Source organism: Enoplosus armatus, chromosome 16 (assembly GCF_043641665.1).
Source record: "Enoplosus armatus isolate fEnoArm2 chromosome 16, fEnoArm2.hap1, whole genome shotgun sequence".
In the NCBI taxonomy this organism is placed as follows: Eukaryota; Metazoa; Chordata; class Actinopteri; order Centrarchiformes; family Enoplosidae; genus Enoplosus; species Enoplosus armatus.
Genome location: NC_092195.1, coordinates 7,186,655 through 7,211,884, shown reverse-complemented (window position 1 = coordinate 7,211,884; position 25,230 = coordinate 7,186,655). Strand labels below are relative to the sequence as shown.

The 25,230-nt window shown below is 42.6% G+C and overlaps 1 protein-coding gene across 1 annotated transcript in view; it reads left to right on the top strand.

The window, feature by feature from the left end:
- adgrb2 (adhesion G protein-coupled receptor B2) overlaps window positions 1-19,339 on the top strand; it is a 136,615-nt gene extending 117,276 nt beyond the window's left edge. The window contains exons 31-35 of the mRNA XM_070921286.1: window positions 123-839; window positions 3,260-3,295; window positions 5,664-5,777; window positions 16,583-16,636; window positions 19,163-19,339. Of these exons, the coding sequence (XP_070777387.1) occupies window positions 123-839; window positions 3,260-3,295; window positions 5,664-5,777; window positions 16,583-16,636; window positions 19,163-19,339 (1,098 nt within the window). The remainder of the gene's footprint in view (window positions 1-122; window positions 840-3,259; window positions 3,296-5,663; window positions 5,778-16,582; window positions 16,637-19,162) is intronic.
- The last annotated feature ends 5,891 nt before the right edge of the window (window positions 19,340-25,230 follow it).

Below are 25,230 nucleotides of genomic sequence, written 5' to 3'. Positions count from 1 at the left end.
GCTAACAAATGAAGAATTAAATCTAGCCACAGGAGTTATCTGAGTCAAGATGATCTAAAATAAGATTATCTTGCTTTCAGTAAATACTTATATAACTGAAACGTTCCTGCTTTTTCCACAAGGTTCCAACCCTCGGCGGCCTCAATGAGTTGAGCGAGACGCCCCTAAAGAAGGAGGTGAACGTGGATCAGCAGAGACAGCAGGGGCAGCAACGCAGCGGCGCTCCAATCTACTTGTGCACAGAGAGTGGCCTGGGCTGGGCTCGACCGCCCGCTTCCTCCAACACCTCCCAGGACGGAAGTGCCGGAAGTGGTGGAAGTGGAGGAGGGGGAGGAGGAAGTGGCGGAGGCGGGGAGGGAGACTACATGGTCTTACCTCGTAGAACGGTCAGTCTTAAACCTCCAGGGTCCTCCTCCCAAGGAGGAGGCCTGGGACTGGGGGGCGAGGATAAGCCTCTCAACATCGCAGTGGAGGATCCCCCCTTCCCCCCGCCTCCCTCTCCCCTAACCCTCCACCCAGCTGAGAGTGAGGCCTACCCGGCGGATTTTGTGCCGTCAAGTGTGGGTGACATGAACATCACCATGAACCTGAACCGCTCCTATGGGACGATCAAAACCATGCCCCACGGGCACGGCCACATGATGGCTCAGGGTGGTCTTGTACACTCCCACGGAGGACACTTGCACTCCCACGGGCATTCGCTCCAGCTGAAGCCAGGCCAGAGGCCGTCGGTCAGACAGATTCTGACAGGGGGAACCACAGTGGAGAGAACCAGGACCCTGCCTCGCAACCTGGGCAGCACCAATGCCAACACCAGCCTCTCAGCAGGATCCCTGGAGGTGGGTAAGAGGTTGAGGGAAGGAGGGGTTCCCAGCGGTGGTGCAGCTTCTTCACCATGTCCACCTTTCACTTGAGCACTCACTTGAGGTTTACAGTTATGGGTGTGGTGGTGGTGTCGCCATATAAGTGAAGTTGTAGTGGTGGAGTGACAAAAAGAGGGGAGAAAGAAAGCAAAGGGAAGGAAAGTTCTCTGCATTAATTACTCTGCAGTTATGTCATGTGAAATTCTGTCTTTGCGCCTAATGTAGTGACAGTTCAAGAAAAAAACAGATTTGCACTGGGAATAAGTAAAACTATTTTATCCAATCAGCATTTATTGTTACCTTAAGAAAAAGATAAGATGTATATACTGCACTAAATGAATTGTTGTGATGAATATTCATGGCTACAACAGAATATGGGAGGAAAAGAAGCCATTTTGTATGGCTAAAATCCACATGATTACAGTTGCCTTCAAACAATTCAAGCAATTTCTAACACATATTGTCTGTGATATACAGTAACAATATGTGCAACACACTGCGATAATACACAGTTGTGTGCCCTAACAAGTCTGTTACAACAACTGCTATCATTTTCAGCTGAGTAGTATTTACTGCGGCTGACTGAGACAATGAGCATTGAAATTAGTTAATGACAGCTTCTTCTCAGTTTACTGTCTGTGTGTGTGTGTAATGTGTGTGTGATACTCCCTCCTAACCTGACAAGGTGGCACAGCAGATGGACTGAGACTGACAGGATCAGAGGAAACACCCCTGATGAATGTCTTTCAGCCCACCTTAATTTTACACACACATGGACCTATATACACACAAAAACAAGCGCACGATAACACAGACACATAAACACACACACACTTTGGATCTTCCCCCAATGGCGTCTTGCTGACTCACAAGGTTGATTAAAGAGATGGAAACGACACTTTCACCGAAAAGTGCAGATGCTTCATTTAGGGCTGAGGACGTTAAGGACGAGTCATTAAAACTCATAAAAAATCACTGTCAGAAGAGCTACGAGTGCACTCATGAATACCAAAAAAAAATTCTGCAGAGAAACCTGCGAGATGTAATTTACTGCTGTAATTTCACCCTGTTTGAATATGCTTGATTTGGAGATGGATATCAGAGCGTGCCTCTCAAGATTAAATCACAGCAGAGTTTTACTCCCCAATTCAAACATGGTGACGCATAATGGAGGGATCACGCAAATGTACTCACAGTGTTCATTTCACTGTTGATTTTTAGTTAGAGGCTTGTAAATTTAAACTGTAAATGATCCAGTCAAGGCACGAGAAAGGTTCACGGGGCATGTTATCCTACTACTAGAGAAGCCAGTGGAGGGAGTATTGAAATATAAATTAGTATATTATAACTATATATAATTATAGAGGTCAGGTTATCATACAGTATATACATTGAGTACTTGCAAACATTTGAAAAACTAGTGTGTGACTGTGGTTTGCTATAGGACCATCATGCCATCATGACACAGGAGCTCCTTATGAAATTTGTATGAATGAGTTAATGACTGCTTTATGTGTGTTCCCACCAAAACATGCAATATACTGTACATGTATATGCATGTTGCATGTCTACCACATTACAAAGCAAACTCAATCACGGAATCTCTCTGTCTAAGGTAAGGATCTCTCCGCAGGACAGTAATTGCATTGTGTTTTAGAGGCAGTGAAATTCACAAAGTGAACAGGACATCTCTATCTGTTTGCATTTTTTTTTTTATCTTGGCTGCCATAGCGTCAGATCAGCAACTCTGCCCTCTCAAAGAATGAACACAGCTTTTAACTAACTGTGGAGAGCAGCTCCTCTCACTGCCAAATGCAAATCTGGCAGACAGCGAGAGCCAGATAGGAAGTCAGAGATAGAATGTAATGCAATGCAGTGTCAGGGCCAGATGAGTTGGAAACGTCTGCAGCTGTTAAATTTGCGGCTTGTGTGCCACTTGCTGTAGCTATGGAGGCACTTAAGAGGAGAGCGCTGGGGTCCAAACAAGATTAGAGGATGAAAACCATCCCTCATATGTTTGTTGCAGCTCTTTTAATCGGAAAGTCTCCAACAAATTCTCCAAAAATAGCATAGAGGATGATTTATGCTGGGGTTGTAATGATTGTATTTGAGAGTATGTGAGCCGAGAAATTATTATTTCATTCTAATTCTGGGTTATTCCACTTCACTAATCTCATTACGTTGAAATAGACTGAATAATTTGCTTTTTGCTTAGACATTTGTAAGAATGTCTGTATCATGTTGGGCAGCCAGTGCATGTTAGCCTCCCTCTTGTTAGTGAACAATGGCACTGAGAGAGCCACAGATGAAATGAGATAGAGAGGTCTAAAGTTCAATAGTGGTCGAGGGGTGGTCATTGATGCTTTCTTCTCTCCCCCTGCCCCCTCCTCTTCCAGAGGAAAAGAGTACGGTACTCTGAGCTGGACTTTGAGGTAAGATCTCGGACCTCACCCCCTGTCATCAGCCTGTCTCTGCTTTCTTGTGCTTCTGCCAGGACTTGAGTAACGCATAGAGGAGCAAAAACCCTTGCTAAACCCTCCCTTCGCACTTGTTTCTCCCTTGCATTCAGAACTTTGAACTGTTTCAGACCTACTTCACATAGTATGCTGTTTCTCCAACAATGGCCTTAAATCTGTCCCTACTCATTATCTATCCTAACTTGATGAATGTACATGTCAATTAATCATAGCATCATGGACACAAAAACATCCCACTGACATGTACAACTAAATCAAACAATGCTGTCATGTCATTGTGGGGGGTTCTGGTTGAAGAAACAGCAAAGTAGAGTGCTTCTTGTGTCTGAATGAATACAATTCAGTTTTGGATCAACACGTATGTGGCTGTAGTTGATTGGCTGGTTATATCTGTTGGAACGACATGGTATGGCAGTGCGTGAGTATGTTTGTGTCTGAATGACCTGGGTGTCCTGTGAATCTCCAGTCTCTAGCGAGTAGTCCTTTGCTATAAAACACAGTACCAGCCTTTGCATTGCTGCTTTTTGGTCAAGTCATTTAGACTATTGTAAAGACTGGACATTCACCCTCCACCATGGAGATATATCTCTCATACAGAGGGTGTGTGTGTGGTGACAAGCTACTAACAGTGACTATGGCTGATTGTTTTACTTATCTGGCAAACTTACTGGAGAGTCATGTGTGGCCGCTGCATGAATTTAGCACCAGGAGACTGGCTCTCCTGGAAATCAACTCTTTTCTCATCAATTGACTATTGACTTTTGAGAAAGAGGTTGACGTAGAAGAACCATTAAAATAGGGAAGTGTACACTTCCATGATTTAATGGAAGGAAAACTCATTTTCATCCATGTTTTTTTTTTTCTTTAATTGAGTTAGACCACCCTATTAGACTGTCAAAAATTTACTTTTTATATATATATTCTACAGCTTTCAGCATTCCAAGCAGCTTTAAACTTAGCTTTAGAATATCGTCTTTTAGGGGAAATAATACTGAATACTAATACTAATACTGACATTGATTTAGTACTGCACTTAAAGTCGGGGGACTTGCAAGGGACACATTAAAAAAAAGAACAGTCAAACTCTGAGCTGAGATATCCCGACTTTTAGTTCCTAGTATTGGTCAAGCTCCAAAAATGCTGGATCCTACATTTACCGTTATGTCACTCAATAGCGTCTTTCATTAGGCCCCCCCTGCCTCCTAAATGCCCACTTCTTTCAAACAGCACACCTGATCTCCACAGGCTGTTTGCTATGAAATCACTAGCTCAAGTTGAGCTTTTTTTCAGACTTTTGAAAGCTCCTCCAGAACCACAGAAGACATTATACAACTATTTTTTACGGACTGGGTAGTACTCCTCCTGACAAGTAAACTAAACTTTAAGTGTAAAGTCCTTGGAGTTCCCCTGTAAATGAGCGCGCTTTATGGTTCTTTAGGTTATGACGATCACTTACAGGAGGTCATAGTTTATACACTTTTTTTATTGGACTTTAATAAAAACCTAAAACCATATGACTCAGACAAGGAGATGCCAAACATAAAAAAAAGGAAAACTAAAGACATAGCAGCAAAAAGACACAGAGCAAGGAGCTAGTAGCACCTTCTTAGCCGAGCAGAGATGAGAGTGCCCACTCTGAAGTAATTGGAGCCAGTGCTAAGCGCCAGTCCTGGCCGGTAAGTGTGCGGGTGTGGGTGCTGGCATCTTGCCCCTGTGTCACTTTCAACCTCGCAAGCTGCTTTGACGATTAGCTACTCCCGAGCAGCTCCAGCACTGCCCATTAGCACAGAGGGACAACAGCAGTGGCACTAACAAATGCAGTTTGCATTTGTCAGGGAATTAAAGATCTGGATTTAGCTGCCTTCTAGACAGGCATATTCAGAACACAGGGAAGGCAGTTTTTGTCAAATGTCCTTTCGCTAGGGCAAGAGTTAAACTCCAGTCCATCTGTTAGACATTTAATGAGTTCGACAGAATCCTGAGTTAACGGGACCACCAGCTAGCAGGCACCAATCTGTAACAATGGCATTTCTGTCAGTCATATTCACCAAATTTTCACATAAAGGACACCTCTGCAGCACTCCCAGTTGCCAAATTCTTAAGGACTAAGGAAGTGGATGATGTATGAGCATGAGCCAGCAATCGATCGATCTGTCGGCGTCCCTCTCTAACCCCTTTTCATGGCTGGCATCGCTGCAGTCCCTCAGCCTTTTACCCATTCCCGTTCCCCTGCCTGCCCCTATATTGGCCCCCCTTCCTTTTGCTTTTTTTTTGGTTTCTGTTTGGTTCATTTTTTGCTGTCCCTTCCTTTCTTCCCTTCCAGAAAGTGATGCACACTCGCAAAAGACATTCTGAGCTGTACCATGAGCTCAACCACTCGTCCAAGTTCCACACCATAGACAGGTATAGCAGGGACCCAGCCATGTCCACATTCAAGGTAAGACCATTGCCCAAACGCGGGATGGGAACCCGCTCTACCCACCTCCACCCTCCTCCCACACTTTGTCTCAACCCTAAAACCCCACCCCTTTAACACTGGAGATTTGACACTGGAAAGCAAATGCTGACTTCTGCGCAGATCAAAATTGCAGCAGTATGGTTCACAGAAAAATATTGTCAGCACTATAGTGACATTACATTCACTTGTAAATGGCTCCCTGTCATATACAAAATAAGGTACCTTTAAAAGCGCTTGTATTCATTATGTTGTCTTTTTTTTCCAGCCAAATTGCTGCCTTAGAAATGAGAAAACATTGTTTGCTCTAACAAAGGAATTTAAATGTAATGTAAATAGTGTAAGTCATTTCATTGTCATTTGATTAATTCACTGTTTTTATTATCATATCCATGGAGAATCGAACAATAACTACCTCATGAATATAACTTTAGAGGCACATTTTATTCCAGTTTTCTTACTGTAAATATCTCTTTAGACCTGCTGTAATTGGCCTGAAGTTAATTCATTCTCACTTGTGGTCGGTGCCTTATTAACTAACTGTCAAAACAGTTGATCACATGAGCTGTTAGCTGAGGGATAATCAATCATAACTGGTAAATGAAATCCAAATTTTGCCATTTAAGACCTGTGAAACAATTTCTCCCTCTTCCCAAATCTCCTCAGCTCGTCATAATGCATTGCCGGAAAAAAACCCAACAACACATGTGCCTATACACACAAGTGCTTTGTCTATGCCTCTCTCCCACTGGTTAATGTGTCTGTTTTAATGTGGATTCGTTGTCTATGTATTGTATGTGACAATGTTTTCATGTGTCTGTGTGGGTGGTTAGGTGGGTGTGCGTGTCAGCGGGGTGCTTGGGTGGGCACCTGTGAGCATGAGACTTCTTTGAATCATTAATACACCATTAGCAGCAGACGAAAGAGTCCCTGCTCGCTCTGCACTGACCTTCAGAGGGCCAGTTTCATTAAGAATTACACACACGCACACATGCTCACACTCCCCTCATTTGCGGGGCTTTAGTGCGTAGAGCCATGATGAGTTAGCCAACCTTGATAGGTGTACTTTCCCCTGGCATCGGTGGCATGCTGGTTCACATCTAATTTACACCACCAGCAGAAGAACAGAGGCCAGACTGACATCTTTCATATTCCCCATGTCATGTAGTAACTCACATACTGTACACACACACTCACACACGCGAACACACTGCCATTTCCCAGTGCCAGACCGGCGGCCTTTTCCTTCACTCCTCATTTGCTCAACGTCTTGATCAAGATTTTCAGAAGCGTTGGCTGACTCCCCATTCATTAATGCCAAGCAAATATTTCATGGAGGAGAAGAAAAATGGCAGGCTGCTTGCAAAGGCATGAGCCATATATTAGAAGTCTGTGGTTCTTAACAGTTGCACTGCAGCATGCTAATGTGCCTCAGAGGGAGCTCAGGTGTGCTCTGAGATTATGCCCAAACGTAGAAGAAATGAAAGCCCGGCCACAAATAATAGATAGGCTGTATTTAAACTAATTAAGACAAATTGGAACGCATATTTCCTCGGGGTTGGTGATGGCATATACGTTATGAAATGAAAGGGTAGTATAGATATGGCTTACTCATCCAAATCCATTATGTTAAAAGTAAGCAGGCAGTTCACTTAACTCTGAATAATTACACGGATAATGCTATCAGTGTCAGGCCTTTGACAGGACCCAGCTTGAGTTCAGCTCTGCTGTTGTCAACATCTCACTTTGAGAGTCACCCCCAGACACGGACATGCTGACTATACAGTAATTATGGAGATGAGAAGGGTGTGTGTGTCTGTGTGGGTGGGTGTGCGAGTCCGCACACTTGCATATTGGAGTGCCTACGTGTGTGGCTGCATGCCTCTGTGTGTGTGGTTGTAGGCATGAGTGTATATGTGTGTCTGTGTCCTCTTGTTCCTCTGTTTGTGTGTTTATCTGTTTTACATTTGAGATCAGTGTGTTGCACTGCCAGTGTTTTCAGCACATAAACTGTGTTTAGGAGACAATTACTGCATGAATAATGATATAATTGTTCCATAATAACTTTAATAACATCCTTTCTATGCCATATGACAAACTCTGACAGTGATTTTCACATATACTACATAAGTGCTGGGATTTAATAGCAAACATAATTGCATTTCACGAGGACATCTTCTCATGGATGGACACCCAAAGTACTGTGAAAGTTAATACTCAGCCTTATCTTCATATGGCCAATTGACTTAGTCACTTAAGGACTGGCACAATTGAGTGCCTCACCTTTTAATGATGAGGGAGGCTAGCAACTTCCAGGCAAAACTAGTAGAAGGAAAACCCTCACTCCCTCTTACCTGTCTAACGATGAGTGATCTACCTCAAGCAATGATACCTCAACCTGTAACCCCTTCTCACTACCGCGGCCGGTGTTCATTCACCACAGGTCCCCCCTCCCCCACCGCCGAGGCACAACACAGAGCCATCACTAGTACGCAGAGCGTCCCTCGTTTACAAAGAAAGTCAACGTAAGACACACTAAACCCCACATAAACCTCCTGCAGTAGAGCCCCTCTAACTCACTATCTAAGATAGAGTTGATGCGCTACATGTCACTGTGTATCTCATAGTTTGCCACTGTACATACTGTATCTGTGTTTCCATGCTGCAGAAATGTACATTTCACATGTAATTGACTGTTCGCTAAACCTCTCTCCCAATCAGCGATTGTCCAATCATAGCTTATCAACCGTAGCTAGTCATGGCAGGCCTGTCAAGCTCTGGATTTCTCGATACTCAGCTTTTCAAGAGTTTGAAAGGCCTGTCTTTTTTTCTAGCCTTTCCAAAACCAAAAACAGAAGAGCAATGTAAGGAATGGATTAAACAATGTCCATCCATAGCATGTCCAGCTAACTAGCTTACTACGTACGGTAACGGTAGCACATCCTTAGTTTGTGTGGTTTCAAGTTGCATTACAAAAAACTATAGCACATTCATTGTATAGTATTTTCCCCACTGTGTGGAAGCTGTGTCCTGGATGTAATATCGGAGTTAAGCTAATGTTAGCAGTTCTGTGCTGCTCCTTATTGGATTTGGGTTAGTTTACATGCCAGCAACCCCAGCTATCATTACCTGAGATAGAGTTAAGTTTGCCAAACACATCTGTAAGTGTTCATCTTAAAAAGCTTTTACTCTTGTAACATAAAATTGAAAAAACAAACACGTATGTAAGCTAAGCAGTCAAACAGGGTTATATTAGAACAAAATAACAGCCTGTTCTTACACGTCATCATTCTTATAATACAATACTAGGTCTAACTAATGGACTACGTAGATGCTGAGGATGCTTGAATCTTTTAGCACTACTGTAGTATGTAGCCCTTAAGTGCTTATTCAAGACCCTTCTTTATAGATGCTCATTTTAAAACAAGTCAGCCTGAAAACATGAAAAAGTCAGGCAACTCTTGGAGCTAATGTTACACCCGTAATAAAATGGGGAGAAATAAACACGAGCGGTGACGATCCTTTCCTCAGCGAGAACTTCACCATAATGAGGAAAATACCGGGACTTCCCCGTGTATGTGGGTGGAGACAAAACCAATAGATCTTAGGATCTAAGATTGAGACTATCTAGCCGATCACAGATCAACAGTTTTACAGCTTATTGAAATAAAGTGAACAATGTAATATAAACAACTTCTTTAACATTTGAACAATTTTAAAACATTTAACAGATTTTAAATATATTATGCAATATTACATTTTAGCCAATCCTCTATCATGTATGTATGATCTTTTTAACATTATAGATTTGAACATTAAAGACCATGAACTTAATATACTTTGAATCTATAAGACAGGCTATCAAGTACTGTATTATATTTCAACTTGTCACACTAACATTAATGCTAGCTAAATTAGTTAGCTACCTACACCTGATAAAGTGACATTTTGGACATCACCTGCAAATGAGACTCATCACGCTTTTGTCTACCTCTGTCTGAAATCGAGTACCCACTCTTTCAAAAACTATGAAGAATTTCCATGGTAAATCTGCCACCGTTAGTATGGTAAAGCTTGACAGGCGAAGCAACAACAACTAAGCAGGGTGTGGCTTAGAGAACAGTCAATTCAGAGAACATGTGACTCTGAAAGGCCTTGCTATTTCGAGACCATAATTATTTGTAGTTACAGTCACACAGACAGTGTCAAACTATAAGCTTACTCCATGTAGCTGCTCATCTACTACCTGTCAGCGGTGTCTCATAGTGAAGTGACTGTATTTGATGAGCCTAAATATTAGAGCGTTCCCTAGTGGTGTGGTGGTGTAACAGTGCGTCACAGCTTGTACCCCCTGTGCTTCTGCATTCATACAATGAATGCTGATACCCCTTTCCTCCATCAAGTCCTATGCAAATTCAGATTGAAATATACAATCTGAAATCACTATAGAGAGATGGATTTGTGAAGTGGTCTGATGCGGGACTGGATTTATCTCCCATGATAAGACAAAAACATAGAAGGGCTTTTTTGTTGCTGTTTTTGGGTTGTGTTTTACTGTAGCACCACTGTGTGTGGTGCGACAAACAGTCAATGTGCCCATTTCAGTGCCTGAATTAAACCTTATGACCTAAACACCATAACCAAGTGGTAAATCAGTTCATAAAGACAATGATCCTTCCAAACCGATTTATAATCACCTCATAAACCATGATATTGTGTCCGTAAACTAGCTCATTGGCTGTAAAAAGGGCCAAACACGATGCACTTTGTATGGGTGCTGATGAGAGACTGTAGGAAATATCACAAACGCTTATGTAGTCAGAAGAGACCTGATCCATTTTACTTCTCTGGAAAGGTAGGATCTCTGCGTTGGCTGTGTTGAGGAGATGAGTGGATATCAGAAAATGTCACACACACACACACACACACACTTTCGCATCTTATCCAATTTTCAGTGTGAGTGCAGTGGGCTTAAAGTGGTCTTGGGCATTACACGTGGCATCACAGATAGAATCCACATACTTCAGTCTTTTAATTTCTGCTTTTCTTGTCTTTCCTTGCCTCTCCATACCACCTTCTCACGCTGTTAACTCTGTGTTGTTCGGTAACTGGTAATATCTATATTTCCCACACTAATGGCTAGAGGCTGTTAAGCGATGACTCAGTGTTACGCTTAATAGACGCAAACGAAGGGGAAAGACGTGACCGGAAAGAAGGAGGAGACAGACACTACATCACAAGACTCCCCATTAACCTCAACGTTGAAAATCACCTTGTCTGTCTTTCCTATCAGGCTGCTGAGGCTAGCAGAGCTATTCCTGTAGTCTGAAAATAAATCTGCAGGACACGTTGTGCTCTGTTACATATTCTGTTGATATTTTTGAAAAACATATGCATGACCTTTAAAATCTGCTTGGAAAAATGGCTTCCTGGTAAACTATGGCTAACAAAGGTCAGCAGCAGGCTGTGACACAAACATATATTTCTCCTGCTGGTTTCAGACATCTGTATGTATTTTTAATGCAGTAAGATACATAACAACTCTTTTGCTTGAAACCTGGCAGCAAGAGTTACAGAGGTCACTGTAAGTTAATTGTCGATTGCTATCTTTTATTTTGCTTTGTCAACCTTGAATCAAGCATTTTTGTATAAATACACATTTAGCTGCCCCCATAAGAGAATAGTATCTGTTGCAGTGGTAACACTTGTATTGTACTCCGTTGAAGTGGATAGAAAGTGGGCTTTGCATTAATGCTAATGTGGAAAACAAATACAAATCCTACTCTGTTTTAAGTACAGTGGATGCTCTGGCAGGGGCCATATGGCTAGCAGGGGGATGGAGTCCGATGGAGTCCTGTTTCGTTGAGACAGGACGCAAGCAGAGTCAGTGGGGTTACTGAGAGACAGAGTGGATGCAGTGTGTTTGTTACACAGTATGCATCAGCATCACTGTCTGCGCTAATGTTTAGATTTAGAACAGCGTCTTGGCCTCTGTCGCTGTGGAGAGTTAGCCTAGTCGTTTCTATCCTCTCCACAGGGTTCAGAAGGTCATAACACAAATTTGCATGCAGTGCGCGATGATGCAGTGTCGTGCCTCTCTGCGAGTGGGATGGATGGTGTGTGTGTGTGTGTGTGCGTGTGTGAGAGAGAGAGAGAGAGAGAGAGAGAGTTCGCACTGTGTAATGGCCTGGCTGATGCATTTTTTAGCTCTCAAATGGGATATATTTCCATCCCGACGTCTGCTGTGTTCTTGATTAAATGAAGCGTGCTTGGCTTTCCTCTCCAGATAGACAGTGAGGAGTTGTGCGGAACGCAGTGGGATGGAGAAAAAGACAAAAGGAACAAGTGCTCTACTTTGTTGTGATTTCACTCATGCTGCATCAGTGCGGGGACAGCCAGTGAATTTTCGATCATGAAAGATGTATTTGCAATCCAATCTAAATGGCCGTAGGCGTATGTTTGAATTCTATGGTGAAATCCTGGACTTTTAGACTACATATGATGGATGACAGATATTGTGGTACAGTTTAAGAGGGTTCTTCCATTAGCCTGCCCCATAAAAGAGAGGTGAGACCTGGGGTGCTCTCTTCATGCATCCACGGTTAACATTAGTGGCTATTATTGATATTCCAGCAATGTTTTTAGGCCACTGACAGGAGATTTAGCTAAGGTAATGTATATGCTTTGAGGATGTCTCGTGTAAAATGAAGATGTATAATTTTAAATGACAAAGACTCCATTTTTGTTGATTCAGTGAGGGAAATTTGCCGGCACTTGCAAAACCCCATAGGTCTTGATTGTCAATTTGCTGGCATTAAGCTAAGGGGCTTCAATTTCACATTCCAGCAATAAAGCAAGTCCTCCCCTCTTCTTCCTCTCATATCTCCTTCCCCCCTCTATTCATCCTCACGGCTTGACATTTTCTCTCTTGCCATCTTCCTCATTTTCCCATTTCTCCCTCCAAACTCAGCCCTCAGTGGCACGTTTGAGGCATTAATTGAATAATTAATTCCTCTCATTAGCTTGTTTTTAATTATTTCCTTGCCCCCTTCTCCATGCCGAGTATAAACTCATCAACTGTTTTCATCCTTCCACACAAATTGCCCATGAAAACTGAAGGCTGGCGAAGTGTAGCTTTAGCACACTGGCTCCTATCAGTGGCTCCTAATGAGGGGACGGTTAGCCCAGGCGGAACAAGCCCAACACTGGCTTCGTGCACCAAGAGGCACAATACTAATTTAGCTCATTTAGTGTCCTTGGGCCAATTAAAGGGAGGTGAAAGGGACCGAATCGCTAGCTGGAACGGTTTTCGCTATAGGAGCACTGGCCTTGGATTGCATTGCGCTGCATTGTACAGGCCCAGACAGCAGCGAACCAAGACTGTGTGTCTGATTGCTCGTTTGTTTGCAATGTGTTACACTAATGGAATTTATTTGCCCTACATTCTCCAGATCTGGCTCCTTTGAAGGGCCTTATTACTTGTGACACAGATTCCTTCCCGGCTAAGGGGTAAACGGTGCTAAAGACTGCTATGCCCAGTTAGTCTATTTTTGTCCTCCCTAATAAATGAATGCTGGTGCTGAATAGAAAAACTGGATTCTATCATTATCTTGATAGTTTAATGAAATAAACACACAGAGAAAGCTTGGAATAGTCCAGTTCTGGTTCAATGACCTAAAGCCCACTGACAGCTGAAACACCACAGTGATGTTCTGGTATCCATTCAGTCTCCTCTCGATGTTACTTTCATTCTTTCATGTAAATGTGATTTAAGTTTGTTTCATGTGAGCCTCACACTCAGTGTATGTCTTTTCTTTGCCTTACTGCCACATTTTATTGATTTCTGTTTTGTTTTTGTTTTTGTTTTTTTTTGTTTCCTGTTTTATGTCCTGTGTTGGCTGACTGGGCCTTGTGTTGCATGCTTGTTGTCATGTCCCAGTTTGAATGTAGCCAGACAGTCAGCAGAACCATGGGCATCCAAGTCAACAAAGGTAAAGTTAACCCACTTACCCACAACCACCTGTCCTCCCCCATCATCTCCCAAAGACAGCCTGCCACATTGCTCACCCACATCCAGACACAGTTTCCATTCCATGGTCCAAATGAGGGGGACTGAGTGGCAGAGAGTGGGCCTCATCCACCAACACTGTAGCCGAGGCTTCTCCAGATGGCTTTAGATGTTTATGCAGTAGCATATTTTTCTAGTATGTACTATCCCTACAAACAATTTTCTTCTCTTCGCTTTGTCATGCTTGCAGCTTGTAGCTTTTTCTCTCAAACAAAGCATGTAGCTTGCCTGAAACTTCAAGTGTTGGGCGATTTGGCAAACATTTCTGATTGGTGACTGTCACCCCTTTAACCAGTGATAAGACAATGAAAGTGAGTTGTTAAAATTGTTGATATTGTTCTAGTTCTCAGTGAATGAAAACCCACATTGCCAGTTCCATTGCAAACACTTTTAGAGGTCAATTATTAAATCACATTTGCTGCTTTGAATGCTGATGAGGCAGAAATATAAAGGCACTCATTATGGTGATTGGAACTGACCAGAAAAAAAAGTCTGTCGCCCATAAATTCAGCCTATCGCAGATGGCTGATAATCTTCATCCTATTTCCCAAACTGCTCAAACTTAATATCTCTTTGTACAAAGGAAGTGTTTTTACAAATGCTGCATATGTTTGGACGTGACAGTCAAAAGCAAATAAAAGACAGAAGAGGACAGGAGAAATAATGTGGTATTAGGAGACGGGGAAAGCATAGAGAAAGAAATAATTGATAGTTTATTTCAAGACATCATCATACATCACACATTTTTTTTTGTCCGTACAGTTCAGTAGTGGAGAAAGTATTCGTTTTTTTAAGTAAAACTAGCAATACTGCAATATAAAAACACTCCATTACAAGTAAAAGTCCTGCAATGACATTTCCACTTGCACACTTGCACACAAAAGTATGCAAGTATTATTTGCAGTTGTAAAAGAATCTAAAATGCAGAGTAATGGCCCTTGTAAGGGCTATATGAATAGTGTATGTATATTATCATTGGAGTACTGTTACTGATGCATTAGTAGAGTTTTATTGTTGCAGTTGGTGGAGGTGGAGCTAACTTTAAGTACTTTAATACTGGTCGGTAGTTAAATCTAAACAATGCATCATATTTTATAAACTGAGCATGTGATTTGTCTGTAAAATCTTAATCTGCAAAGTTACGAGAAACTAAAGCTGTCCGATAAGTGTAGTGGAGTAAAAAGTACTCAATACTCAATTAAAGTACAAGACCTTTTAAGTACAGTATTTGAGTAAACGTACTTACTCATGTACTGCACTTGCATTCCACCACCGATGCCGCTGACATGTATGTCAGTTGCAAACACGTGAACAAGTGGTGAATCTTAAATCTTACATACCAACACCAAAAGGTTTGTGTTTGTGTCTTTCGCTACACACACACACACACTCCCAAACACTTACATAAACAGCTCTCCGAGACAGACTGAAGTGCAATTTTGTCTCCTGCTTTTCAAAAAATAATAAGAACATAAAGTATCAATTGTTTGTTTGACAGAAACATTTTTTAAATTTTTTTTACAAACTTGAAATACTTCTAGCCGAAATCAAAAGCTCCAGTCAATATTAGCCAGGTCGATAGAGGGAATCAATTTTGGCCCAGACTTCAGGCAGACTTGAGTGGGATTTAGAAAGAATCCCCCCCCCCCCCCCAACCAAACATCTCATAAAACACATAACTGAGACCAATACCAAACACTATAGGACTTGCTTTTTTCTATTTTTTTGCACTGGTGTTGCTGGACTCATTGCCACCTCACACTGTGACCAGCCAACTAGGAGAGCACCTGTTACTTCAGAACACCTGTGCATGTTGGACAAACAACAACAGACCGCCCATACAGGAGCAGCAGTTTGCTTTAAAAAAAAAAAAAAAAACAGGAACATAAAAAAAACGATAGATAACACTGCAGAGGTACAGCAGGGGAAGTAGGGTTTATGTGTTCAAGCCGGAGGCGGAACATACAGAGTCAGCAATGTCCACTTTATAGCCTAGCTTTAGCTATTTTATGTGTTGTGTTAACACATACAGTATCAAATCAATAATGCAGATAGTGTAGAGAGCGTTTCCATGGACTAATAACCAGATTAGTTATCCTCTTTCAACATTATTTAGAATACATGAGCTCCAAAGCCTCTAGCACTGCACAGTGGATTCACTGTTAACAGCTTTTAGAATCAGATGACGTTACGCCCACATGCTGTCCTTTCTTTTATCCCTTTTTATAGTAGCTGCAGTTGCTATTAGTGGTGCGTAGCGTGTAGAATGTTTCAGTTCACTCTGTCCTTGCTTTTACCAGTTTTCCTCTTAAGCTTTGACAGGTCAGGATGTTTAAAAATACTGCCCGCTCCAACGAAGTTCGATTATGTGTGTGTAGAACCGTGCTGACATTGTGTGCTCGGTCATTGTTTGCACTGTTTATGTTCCTGTGTGCATGTTGTTCGTGTGTACACGTGTCCTGTTTTCTCACGAGAGCGCTGGTGAGGGGGATTTAGAGATGGAGACAGAGAGAGAGAGAGAGAGAGATGTAAGGTGTAAGCACAAAGCAACAACTGCCTTTTCACCTGCTGAAGGTGTGGGAACAATGCTCTTGTTTCAGGGCAGAGTTGTCAGTGACTGTGATCCCCCAACCCACCCCCCTCTCTTTCTTTTCCTCTCTCTCTCTTTCTGTCTCGTCACCCCCTTCCTTGTCTTCTCCCTCCCATTTCATCACCACAGAGGGAAAAGCGATGGAGCATTTCGTCTGCCGGAGGTGAAAAGAACTCGTCGAGTGTAAGTAGAGGGGTTTCTGGCAGAGAGGGAGAAAGAGAGGGATGAGATGGGGCTTTGGGGCAAGGAGGGAATGGAGGCAGGCAGAGATGGCGAAAGGGAATGGATAGACACGCAATAGCAGCACAATCGCGTTAGCCTAGTCTCCCAGGGATAAAGTTGGGCTTAACTGCAGCATTACCCACACTCCTGCATTACAAAATGTTCCTTCGCCAGCATTTAGCATGCAAATTGGCTCCCAGATTATGCCTTTTGTATTCATTTTACCAACTGTCAGGCTGTGACGCAGGGAGAATGATAATCAGGCTGATATTGCCCCCTAGCGCTCCGGCTACAATCATCACACTGCAAGGGGGGAAGGGAGTGCTGTGCTACTGCAGATCAATCAGTTGTGTGTGTGTGTGTGTGTGTGTGTGTGCGTGTGCGGGCGTGCGTGTGTGTGTGTCTGATGAAGGGATAGACAGGTTGAGGGTGTAGCTCAAAGTGAATTACGTGTGAGTACATTGTAAGGGTTGGTGCAATGAGGGGAAGGTGGGATTGTGGCAAAATAAGATGGTGAAACCAAAACTGAAAGAAGCTGAAGGAGACAGTTGAAGAGCAGATACAGTAGTGCTTTCTAATGGATTACATATGTACAAACAGGTGCGTAGGTGTAGACACTCATGCTGAATTTACTCTCAAATACTCTCTTGAAAGCACTCATCTTAGGATGTGTTGTCCTGCTAGACATGCTCTGTGAATAATTGTCCTCTTAATGTTGAGTATGAATATTCAGCTCCACGTAGTTTTTTTTGGCTTTGTATGTTTTGCTCCACCAAGAGTCATCTGGGCTAGCGATCCCTCATGTCTTTCCCGGCTCGTATCTGTGAAATCATTATCTCGGCCAGATAATGAGTCCGATTTGAATAATGGCCCTTATCTGATGCATAATGCGTCCTCTAATTCCGTTCATAGCCATTCCCCCAACATGTATTTTACATGCACGGTGAGCACATCTGCGGACCACATGCAGCGACTCACCTTCTAGACCCAAGCCTAGAAGGTTCCCTGCTTTTATCAGTCAACCTGAAAAAGTTACTAATTGGGACAGGCGGGAGATGAAGGAGGACAGGTATCATTTCTGTAAACAAATGAACAGACGTAGTTTTTGATGATAGAAAGATGGAAAGGTGCCTTGAACTACAGGTATGTATGGTCCTGATATCTAGTATTTGTGAGGTTAAATACCTTCTAAGAAATGGCTCTGAGTGGTTGGCCTCCATATGTTGACATAGGTTAGAGACAAGAGATCAACTGTGAGTGCATATTTTAATGTTTCCATCTCCAAATCTGTGTACTGGCCATAACAGGCCAAGCCAATGGTTTCCAGGTAATTCATTTAAAGGAAAATTCCACTTGGGTCTTATTTCATAGTGTTGGCCATCATTTCTATTGTTTTGATAACACTACACTCACAAATTTAATCGCTGAAACTTGGGAACAACGTTGCTACAAAGTCTGACATGCTAAGAAACGCGTGTAGTCGGATGATCAGACATTTTGGAGACAAGCGAGCACTTTAGTGAGATTATGTAATCCACTTTATTTGGAGATAAAACCGAAAGTGAGTGCACCCAAAATGTCTGTAATGATCCATCACTGCACAGGAAAACTGTGTATCCTCACTGCTCTGGTGGTTACAGTAGAACAAAACTGAAGCAGGAAGTCAGGGCCGTGTCAACCCACCAAGGCGCCCGAGCTGGAAATATTTAAAGGGGAACAGATTTTACACATCAAACTCTGTTTACACGTCTTTGGGAGTCATGCTGCATTTGTGAAGCGTTTTGTGGCTCCAGAGGGAGCTGTGCGAAATCTGATTAATTGCCTCAAGTGATGTCACGTGAGTCAGCGTCAGTTTGGGCTGAAGACGACAAGTTTGAAAATGAAAAAAGTCTAAGGGTGTGGATTTGGAAAGAAGTGAGGCTACCAGACCTCCGTAGGCCATTCCTCATCTTTGGATGAGGCCACTACTAGCCGCTACTATCATAACACACCCGAATCTCCGTTTGGACAAGGAAAAAGAATGTGTAGAACAAAAAAAGACAATGCTCACTCTCTAGAGTGCATGCTAAAACCAGCATGGTATAGGTAAAAATTCACGCCCTTATCTTTTCAGAACAAATATGCACAAATGACTTGCTTCACAGGTAGTCTGGGCGTTTGTTAGAAATCTTTGTCTGGTTAGAAATCTGGTCTTGCAGGAAGTTGGTCTGTAAACTGGGATGGATGTTGAAAAGGTTTGGGTCATAATTTTGACATTAATCTTCATTTTCTCATCCAAATAAATTTGGCTAATCTAACTACTTGTGTTTCTTGCCCTGTCACCACTGTTGGTAGTACAGATAAAAATGGTGTCCGAAGCTATCAAAATAAGACCCAGACCCCAAACCAGAACTTCCCTTTAACTGAGATTTTGTACCTTTTTTACGTCCATATGGCACCTTATTTGTCCTTATGTGGTCCTTTTTCCTTGTCCTCCTTCTCCATCAGGACAAGTCAACCCCAGAGGAACAGAGCTCCTGGGACAGCTTCAAGACCATGACCCCTGAGCTGTCCATCGTGCCTGGGGAGCAGAAGGACCGGATGGAGCTGCACAATAAGAACTGGGACTCCTCCTCCGCTAACACACCTGACTCCTCTGAGGGAGACTTCCAGACTGAAGTGTGAAGACACACACACAGACGTACACACACTCACTTGAATACACTCATGCTCATGCCGAGATACAGATGCACACAGAAATACTGAACTTCTGAAAAGCTATACATAAGTAAATGATTTTTTGCAAAGATCTCACACACACACACACACACTGCTCCCCGTCTCCTGCAATGTGCTCTGCCGGATCCCATACTGTATTTGTTTACTGCTGCAGTGGACAGACATGGAAAGAAGACTGTTCTACTCTATATTTTCGCAAAGACTACTGAAAAGAAAGAACAGGGGCTTGACACGTCTGTGGCCGACGAAGATTTTTAAAAGAACTTAAAAAACCTATGGAAAAACTTATTTCTGAGAAAAATGTCTTGATTTTATTCTGGAGAAAAAAAAGAAAACTCTTTCAATTGTTTGATGATTTTGGGGGGGGAAAAAGAAAAAGAAGAATATTTCTGCACCGTTCAGTTCTTTTTATAGCAAGGGGAAAAAAATCTCACTGAGGTTTCTCACACTGGTAGCCCCCCTAGGCACCCTGCTTTCATTTATTACCCCTTCTCTTCTAATGGATGACGAAAGCATTCTATCTCTCAGTCTTTCCTTTTTTTAATTTCCATTTGTTTCTTTTTGTCATTTCGGATGGATAGGGCATGGGGGACGGGGGAAGAGCTGCTCTTTGATATGTGCCATCCTCTCCGCTTTTTTCAGGTTCCAGTTCAACAATCCCATCCATCCATTCCCCTCACATCCTCCGTGTCAACATTGTATCCCTCTTTTTGTGTATTTTCTGTGGTTTAGTTAAGAAAATGTCCTCCCCTATGCTTTGAAACTTTTAATGAAAAAATAATACGATTGAAACAAATAACTGAGTTGTGTTCTATGGTCTAACTGTTCAAGAAGAATTGATTTATTTTCAGACTGCTTCCTTTCTTTCCATTCTTCTCAATTTCTTTTCTTTTTTCATTTCCTGTGAGAATTAACCCATGCGGAACTTTCAAGAAAAAAAAAAAAGGATTTAGGACACACACAGCGCATAAATGTGAGCTTGCTTTCTGAGGTAATGTGCGCCGCATGTTATCCACCCAAGAGGGAAAAGAAGGATAGTGATCATCATGCAGATTCTCGCTCTTTTTTTCCCCCAACTGCTTGGAGATAAAAGCCTTTAAAGATTGCAGCATCTGAATCCATTTCAGCAATCAGCAGTCACAGTAATGGCAGAAAAAGAGAATATCTCTGTCATTCTCAGCCCAAATGGAATCTGTGATCTGTTTGGCATCTGTCATTCCACAAAAACATCCCGCTTAGACTGAAGTATCGATCAGTTTAGCGGCTAGCTCGCTCTTCCCCAGTTACTGAGGAAATATTGTTAGCGTCACGTAACCTGAGGAGGTTTTTCAAGCCAATAATATGTGAAACTAGACACCACCCGAGTCAAATTCTTCACGGATTTAAAGATAAACATGCCTCCCTTTGCTCTCCTCCACCACCTCCTTCCCGTTTCTCCTTCAATGTTGCTCATTCTGCCCAACCAACGTCGTGCTACCAGGAGGCATGAAATCTTAACGCTAGCAGTGAAGCCAGATGTATAATCCCTCGTTCACATGGAGGCCTGTCCGTGTGATTGCATCCTGCGCTTGTGAGCATGGCAGCTGCAGAAAGAGAGAGTGAAATACAAAAACAGAGCGGGCGTCACAGAGGTTATAAGGCTGCAAGGTGGCAGACACAAGAGGGAATAGCAGAGGAGAAAAAAAAAAACAGTGATGCTTCCTGCTTGACATTCTACATCCGCACTTCAGTAGCTACGAGAGGACGACCACTTTCCTACTGTTGCTACATTAGCACGTCAGTTCTCCACACACCGGCAGAGAGAAAGTGTCAGAGTGCAGGATGAATTCAATAGATGGCTCGATAACTTTTCAGTCGATGTTCAAAGCGGGGCCCATTAATCTAACAGTCTGGAGAAAGAGATGAGAGACAATTTGGGGGAAGAAAAGTGCAAGAGAAAGTGGTAGCCAAGGAAAAAGATCCAAAAATATAAAGCGAGGAAGCTAGAGGCAGGCAGAGATGCAGATTAAGAAGGGGAGTGCTCAAAACAGTAATTATCCGGGGATGGCGATTTGTCCTGACATTTTCCAATGCAGCCCTCAAACCATCTGTTTAAAGATCCCTAATGTGGTAGTAGTGCAGCACAGCGCAGATGGTGAGACAAGAGTGCGGCCCTTCTAACCTTTCAAGCTAATCAGCTGATAGGCAAACTTACAACCCCGCTCCCTCTCAGAGGAGCGAGGTAGGCTCGGCCCCCCCGCGTTGCAGAGCTAAGGTCACATTCACCTGAACTTCTGTGAGGCTCAGGATCCAGATCTATTGTACAGCGTGTCCAAACAGACCAATGCAGCAGGCCTGTCAGCTCCACTCACTGTGTGTTACTCTACAGCAGAAGAAAACATCAGTCTCAGGTGAAACAAATGTGACCTTTACTCAGACAAATTAGGATATATATATATAAAACTGAACGTTTCAGAGAGAAAGCTCTACATGTATTCTCTACAAAGCCTTGTTCCCATGGTAACTTATAAATGGGATTTGATGAAAGATGAAGAGATTTTCTTACTTTCCTCCTCCATTACTGAGCTTTTTTTTTTCTCCATGTTTTGCTCATTGCACATGAACAGTACGACACTGAGCGGCTGGACTTTTAAGTTTTCATCTCCAAAAACGGTAAGTGAGATGCTGCTTGATTGACTGAGTTCGAGATGTTCGTCGTGATTTTGTGAATGTGCCACCACGACTTCTGGATCATCGAGCAATTTCACCCTTTTCTTTTTGTTTACAAGGATAAACTCTCACATGGGGAGGTGATGGTCAGGTGGTCAGATGTTAGTGTGTCACCTTGTTTTCCTTTGTGTGTTGAAAGCCAAACTCAACAGCCCATAAAGAAATACGAAACACAAGCAAGCCAATTTGCAACTTTACGTCAATTCCAAAAACCTACTATGCTCACCTTCACCTTCACCCTCAAGCTTTCGATTAGGTGTTAACCGACTGCTACAACCATCCTACACTCCCGTTGATTTATTACTGAAAAACCCTCCCTCTCCTTTTCTCCTTCATTTTTGTTCTTTTTATACATAAGATTGTACAAAGTAGTCCTCTAATGTTTTCATAGTGTCTTTTTATATGAAAATAAATTTTCAAATGGATCTGGGTGTCTCGTGTGTATACGCGGGCTTCAAGGGCATCTGTGGACGAGAACAACTGGGCTCTTTCTTGGTTTGCAGTGTGCTCACAATCCCATGTTTTCGTAATATCAGTCTGGGTGTTGGGCATGACAAACTCTGTTACCCAGAAGCATTGGAGCTTAACTGTGACCAATCAGAGACCCCGCTGGTCTGTCTGAAAATGTAAGAGGAACAGTTCCGTGGGTTTGAAGTTATGTTGCATTGGAATAACCAAAGGGGAAAAAGTCAAGTGATTATTTTATTAAAAATGTATAAACTTTGAGCGATATTTATGCTAATAACGATCCTCTCCCAAAGTAGAATTTCCCAAAAATGTTATGTAACAGGGTGAAAATAGTCACAGTGGACGGGCTGGACTGAAGGAACATAAGGGGATGATGCAGTGCGCATGCCTCGCCCACATTCTACATTTACCCTCCAAGGGGCTTGTGGGTAATTAAGTGTGGATGGGTCTGTCCATGGAGCTGCCATCACTCACCCTAGAGAAAGGCCACCAACTGGAACTTTCTCAAGGGAGTGAGAGGGATGAGAGAGAGTGGTCAGAGGAGGAAGAGAATAGAGACGCCAGCCCGAAGGACCAAATGCATGGTGACAGGGCAAAAGCGAGGAGGGGGGTTTCACATTACCTCTGGCAGTGGACTCAGTGATTAGAGTGCCTCTTGGTTATTTTTCCCAGAGGTTTGTGGGTAATGAAGCTGTGGTACTGGTGTGTCACTGGTGACCTGAGGAGAGACCCTGCTGACAAATAATACAGGGAGACAAAGTGTAGCGTGGACAGACATGACTTGGAGGAAGTGATAACACATTTTAACTTGACTGAGGGTGTGTCCACTAGGAGCCTCATGATATTTACAATAAAGACAGGACACGCTATTGCGTGTTCCTGACTGCACCAGGAGACCAACCACGTTTCAGTGCTCAGAACAGCAAGTGCTGAAAGTTTAATATCACTGAGTCAAACAAAAGAGTTCCACTGTTGGTTTTCAATAGTGACACAGCAGGAACATGAAGCATTAGACTCGTCATGCATAGTCAAACAGATAATCCACAGGATTCTTTTTTTTCTGTGTGTGTGTGTTTTGGCTACATCTTCTGTAACAAGCAGTTAATGCCGTGTTTCGTCTTGCTATTCCCAGGGATCACTGCTCAAAAGGGACCACTGACGTCAAGCAGGCATGGGCTGTTCTACACTGGTCAGGGAAATAGAAAACACCATAATCATCTTTACAATATTACTATATCACATACAAAGCCAGGCAGCTGTCCACTTTTACGGTGTGTCAGTTGCTTTTAGGTCATTTGATTCATTTCACTAAAGTACAATATCAATTAAGGTGCATCCTGCATTTTTACCTAATGATGTGGCTGTGTCTTTAAGAGGGGCCCTGCATCGACATCTAGTTTAAGACCTTTATTGTTGTTTGTATTGCACTTAACATGCTGTGTTTCTTCATTTTATCACAAGGTAATTGACAATCAGAAAGTTTGGGCCACGAGATGTTATTCTAGCATAGCTGCTGCTAGCATTGTACTTGATGGAAACCGGGAGGGCAGGTGGTGGTGGTGGTGGTGGTGGTGTCCACAGCCTCATAAGAGGCTAATCTGGCTATAATCAGATATATACAGTGTAGTAACTGTTAAGTTACCACTTTTACTTCACTACTATTAAAATACTTAAGCGACCATACAAAGACACACCTTCTGCCTTTGTGTGTTCGCTTCATATTTGCAGTCATGTTTTGTGTTTTAACTTTACTCATTCATTTCATTTGTTCCCCAATTTTGTCCTTAAGACAGCGCTTCTTCATTTTGCCTTCATTTTGCCAGGGTACTGATGTTGCGGAGGCACTGCCTTAATGACTAAAGTCAGGGAGCAAAGTCTCTATTGCAGTCAATGCCACAGATTACATGATTGCCTTACTCTAAATGATGTGCATTGATACGTATACTATGGTTATTTTCAGGTATATGTAAAGTTGGTGACGGTAATGCGAAAAGATCTGAACGACGTGCCAAACAAAGGCGGTGAAGAAGTCAGATAGTTAGCAAACTTTGATGTAAACAATGAACGATGCATTCAGCATCTTTGTTCAGCCTCAAGGATTCACGCATTTCAAATGCAAACACAACTTTTGTTCGTCTACATTAAAACCTCACTGGGCACCTTAAACTAAATATAAAAGATCTCTTACACAGGGCATAGCTTAACTAATATGTGGTTTCTGGAAGAATCAACTATCAGCTACTTTTTTTTTAATTTCTAAAATATATGTATGTGTGTGTGTGTGTATATATATAGACAAAAACAAAATAGTGTTGCGAGCAAGGGGAGATGGAGAGTGAGAAGGACTACGATTGACAAGCAAAATAAAAAAACAAGCAAAACAATACTAGAGGGAGGAAAAACAAAAACACCCTTGGAACATTGAGGAATTTGGGCAAAGTGACAGTGTGAGGTACCTCGGGAATATGCGACAAGCTGCGAGTGGAACGACATGTCTTGCTTTGACACTGCAATAAAGTGAAAGTGTGCAGGGCATGCAAGTATTAAGTTTTAGTCCTTAGACAGGGAAACAGTAGAAATCTATTGCTCTAATGGTTGTGGCATGTCTCGCTGTCCCTCCTTGTGGCTGACAGATGGTTCTGTCCCACAGGCTCCGGTGC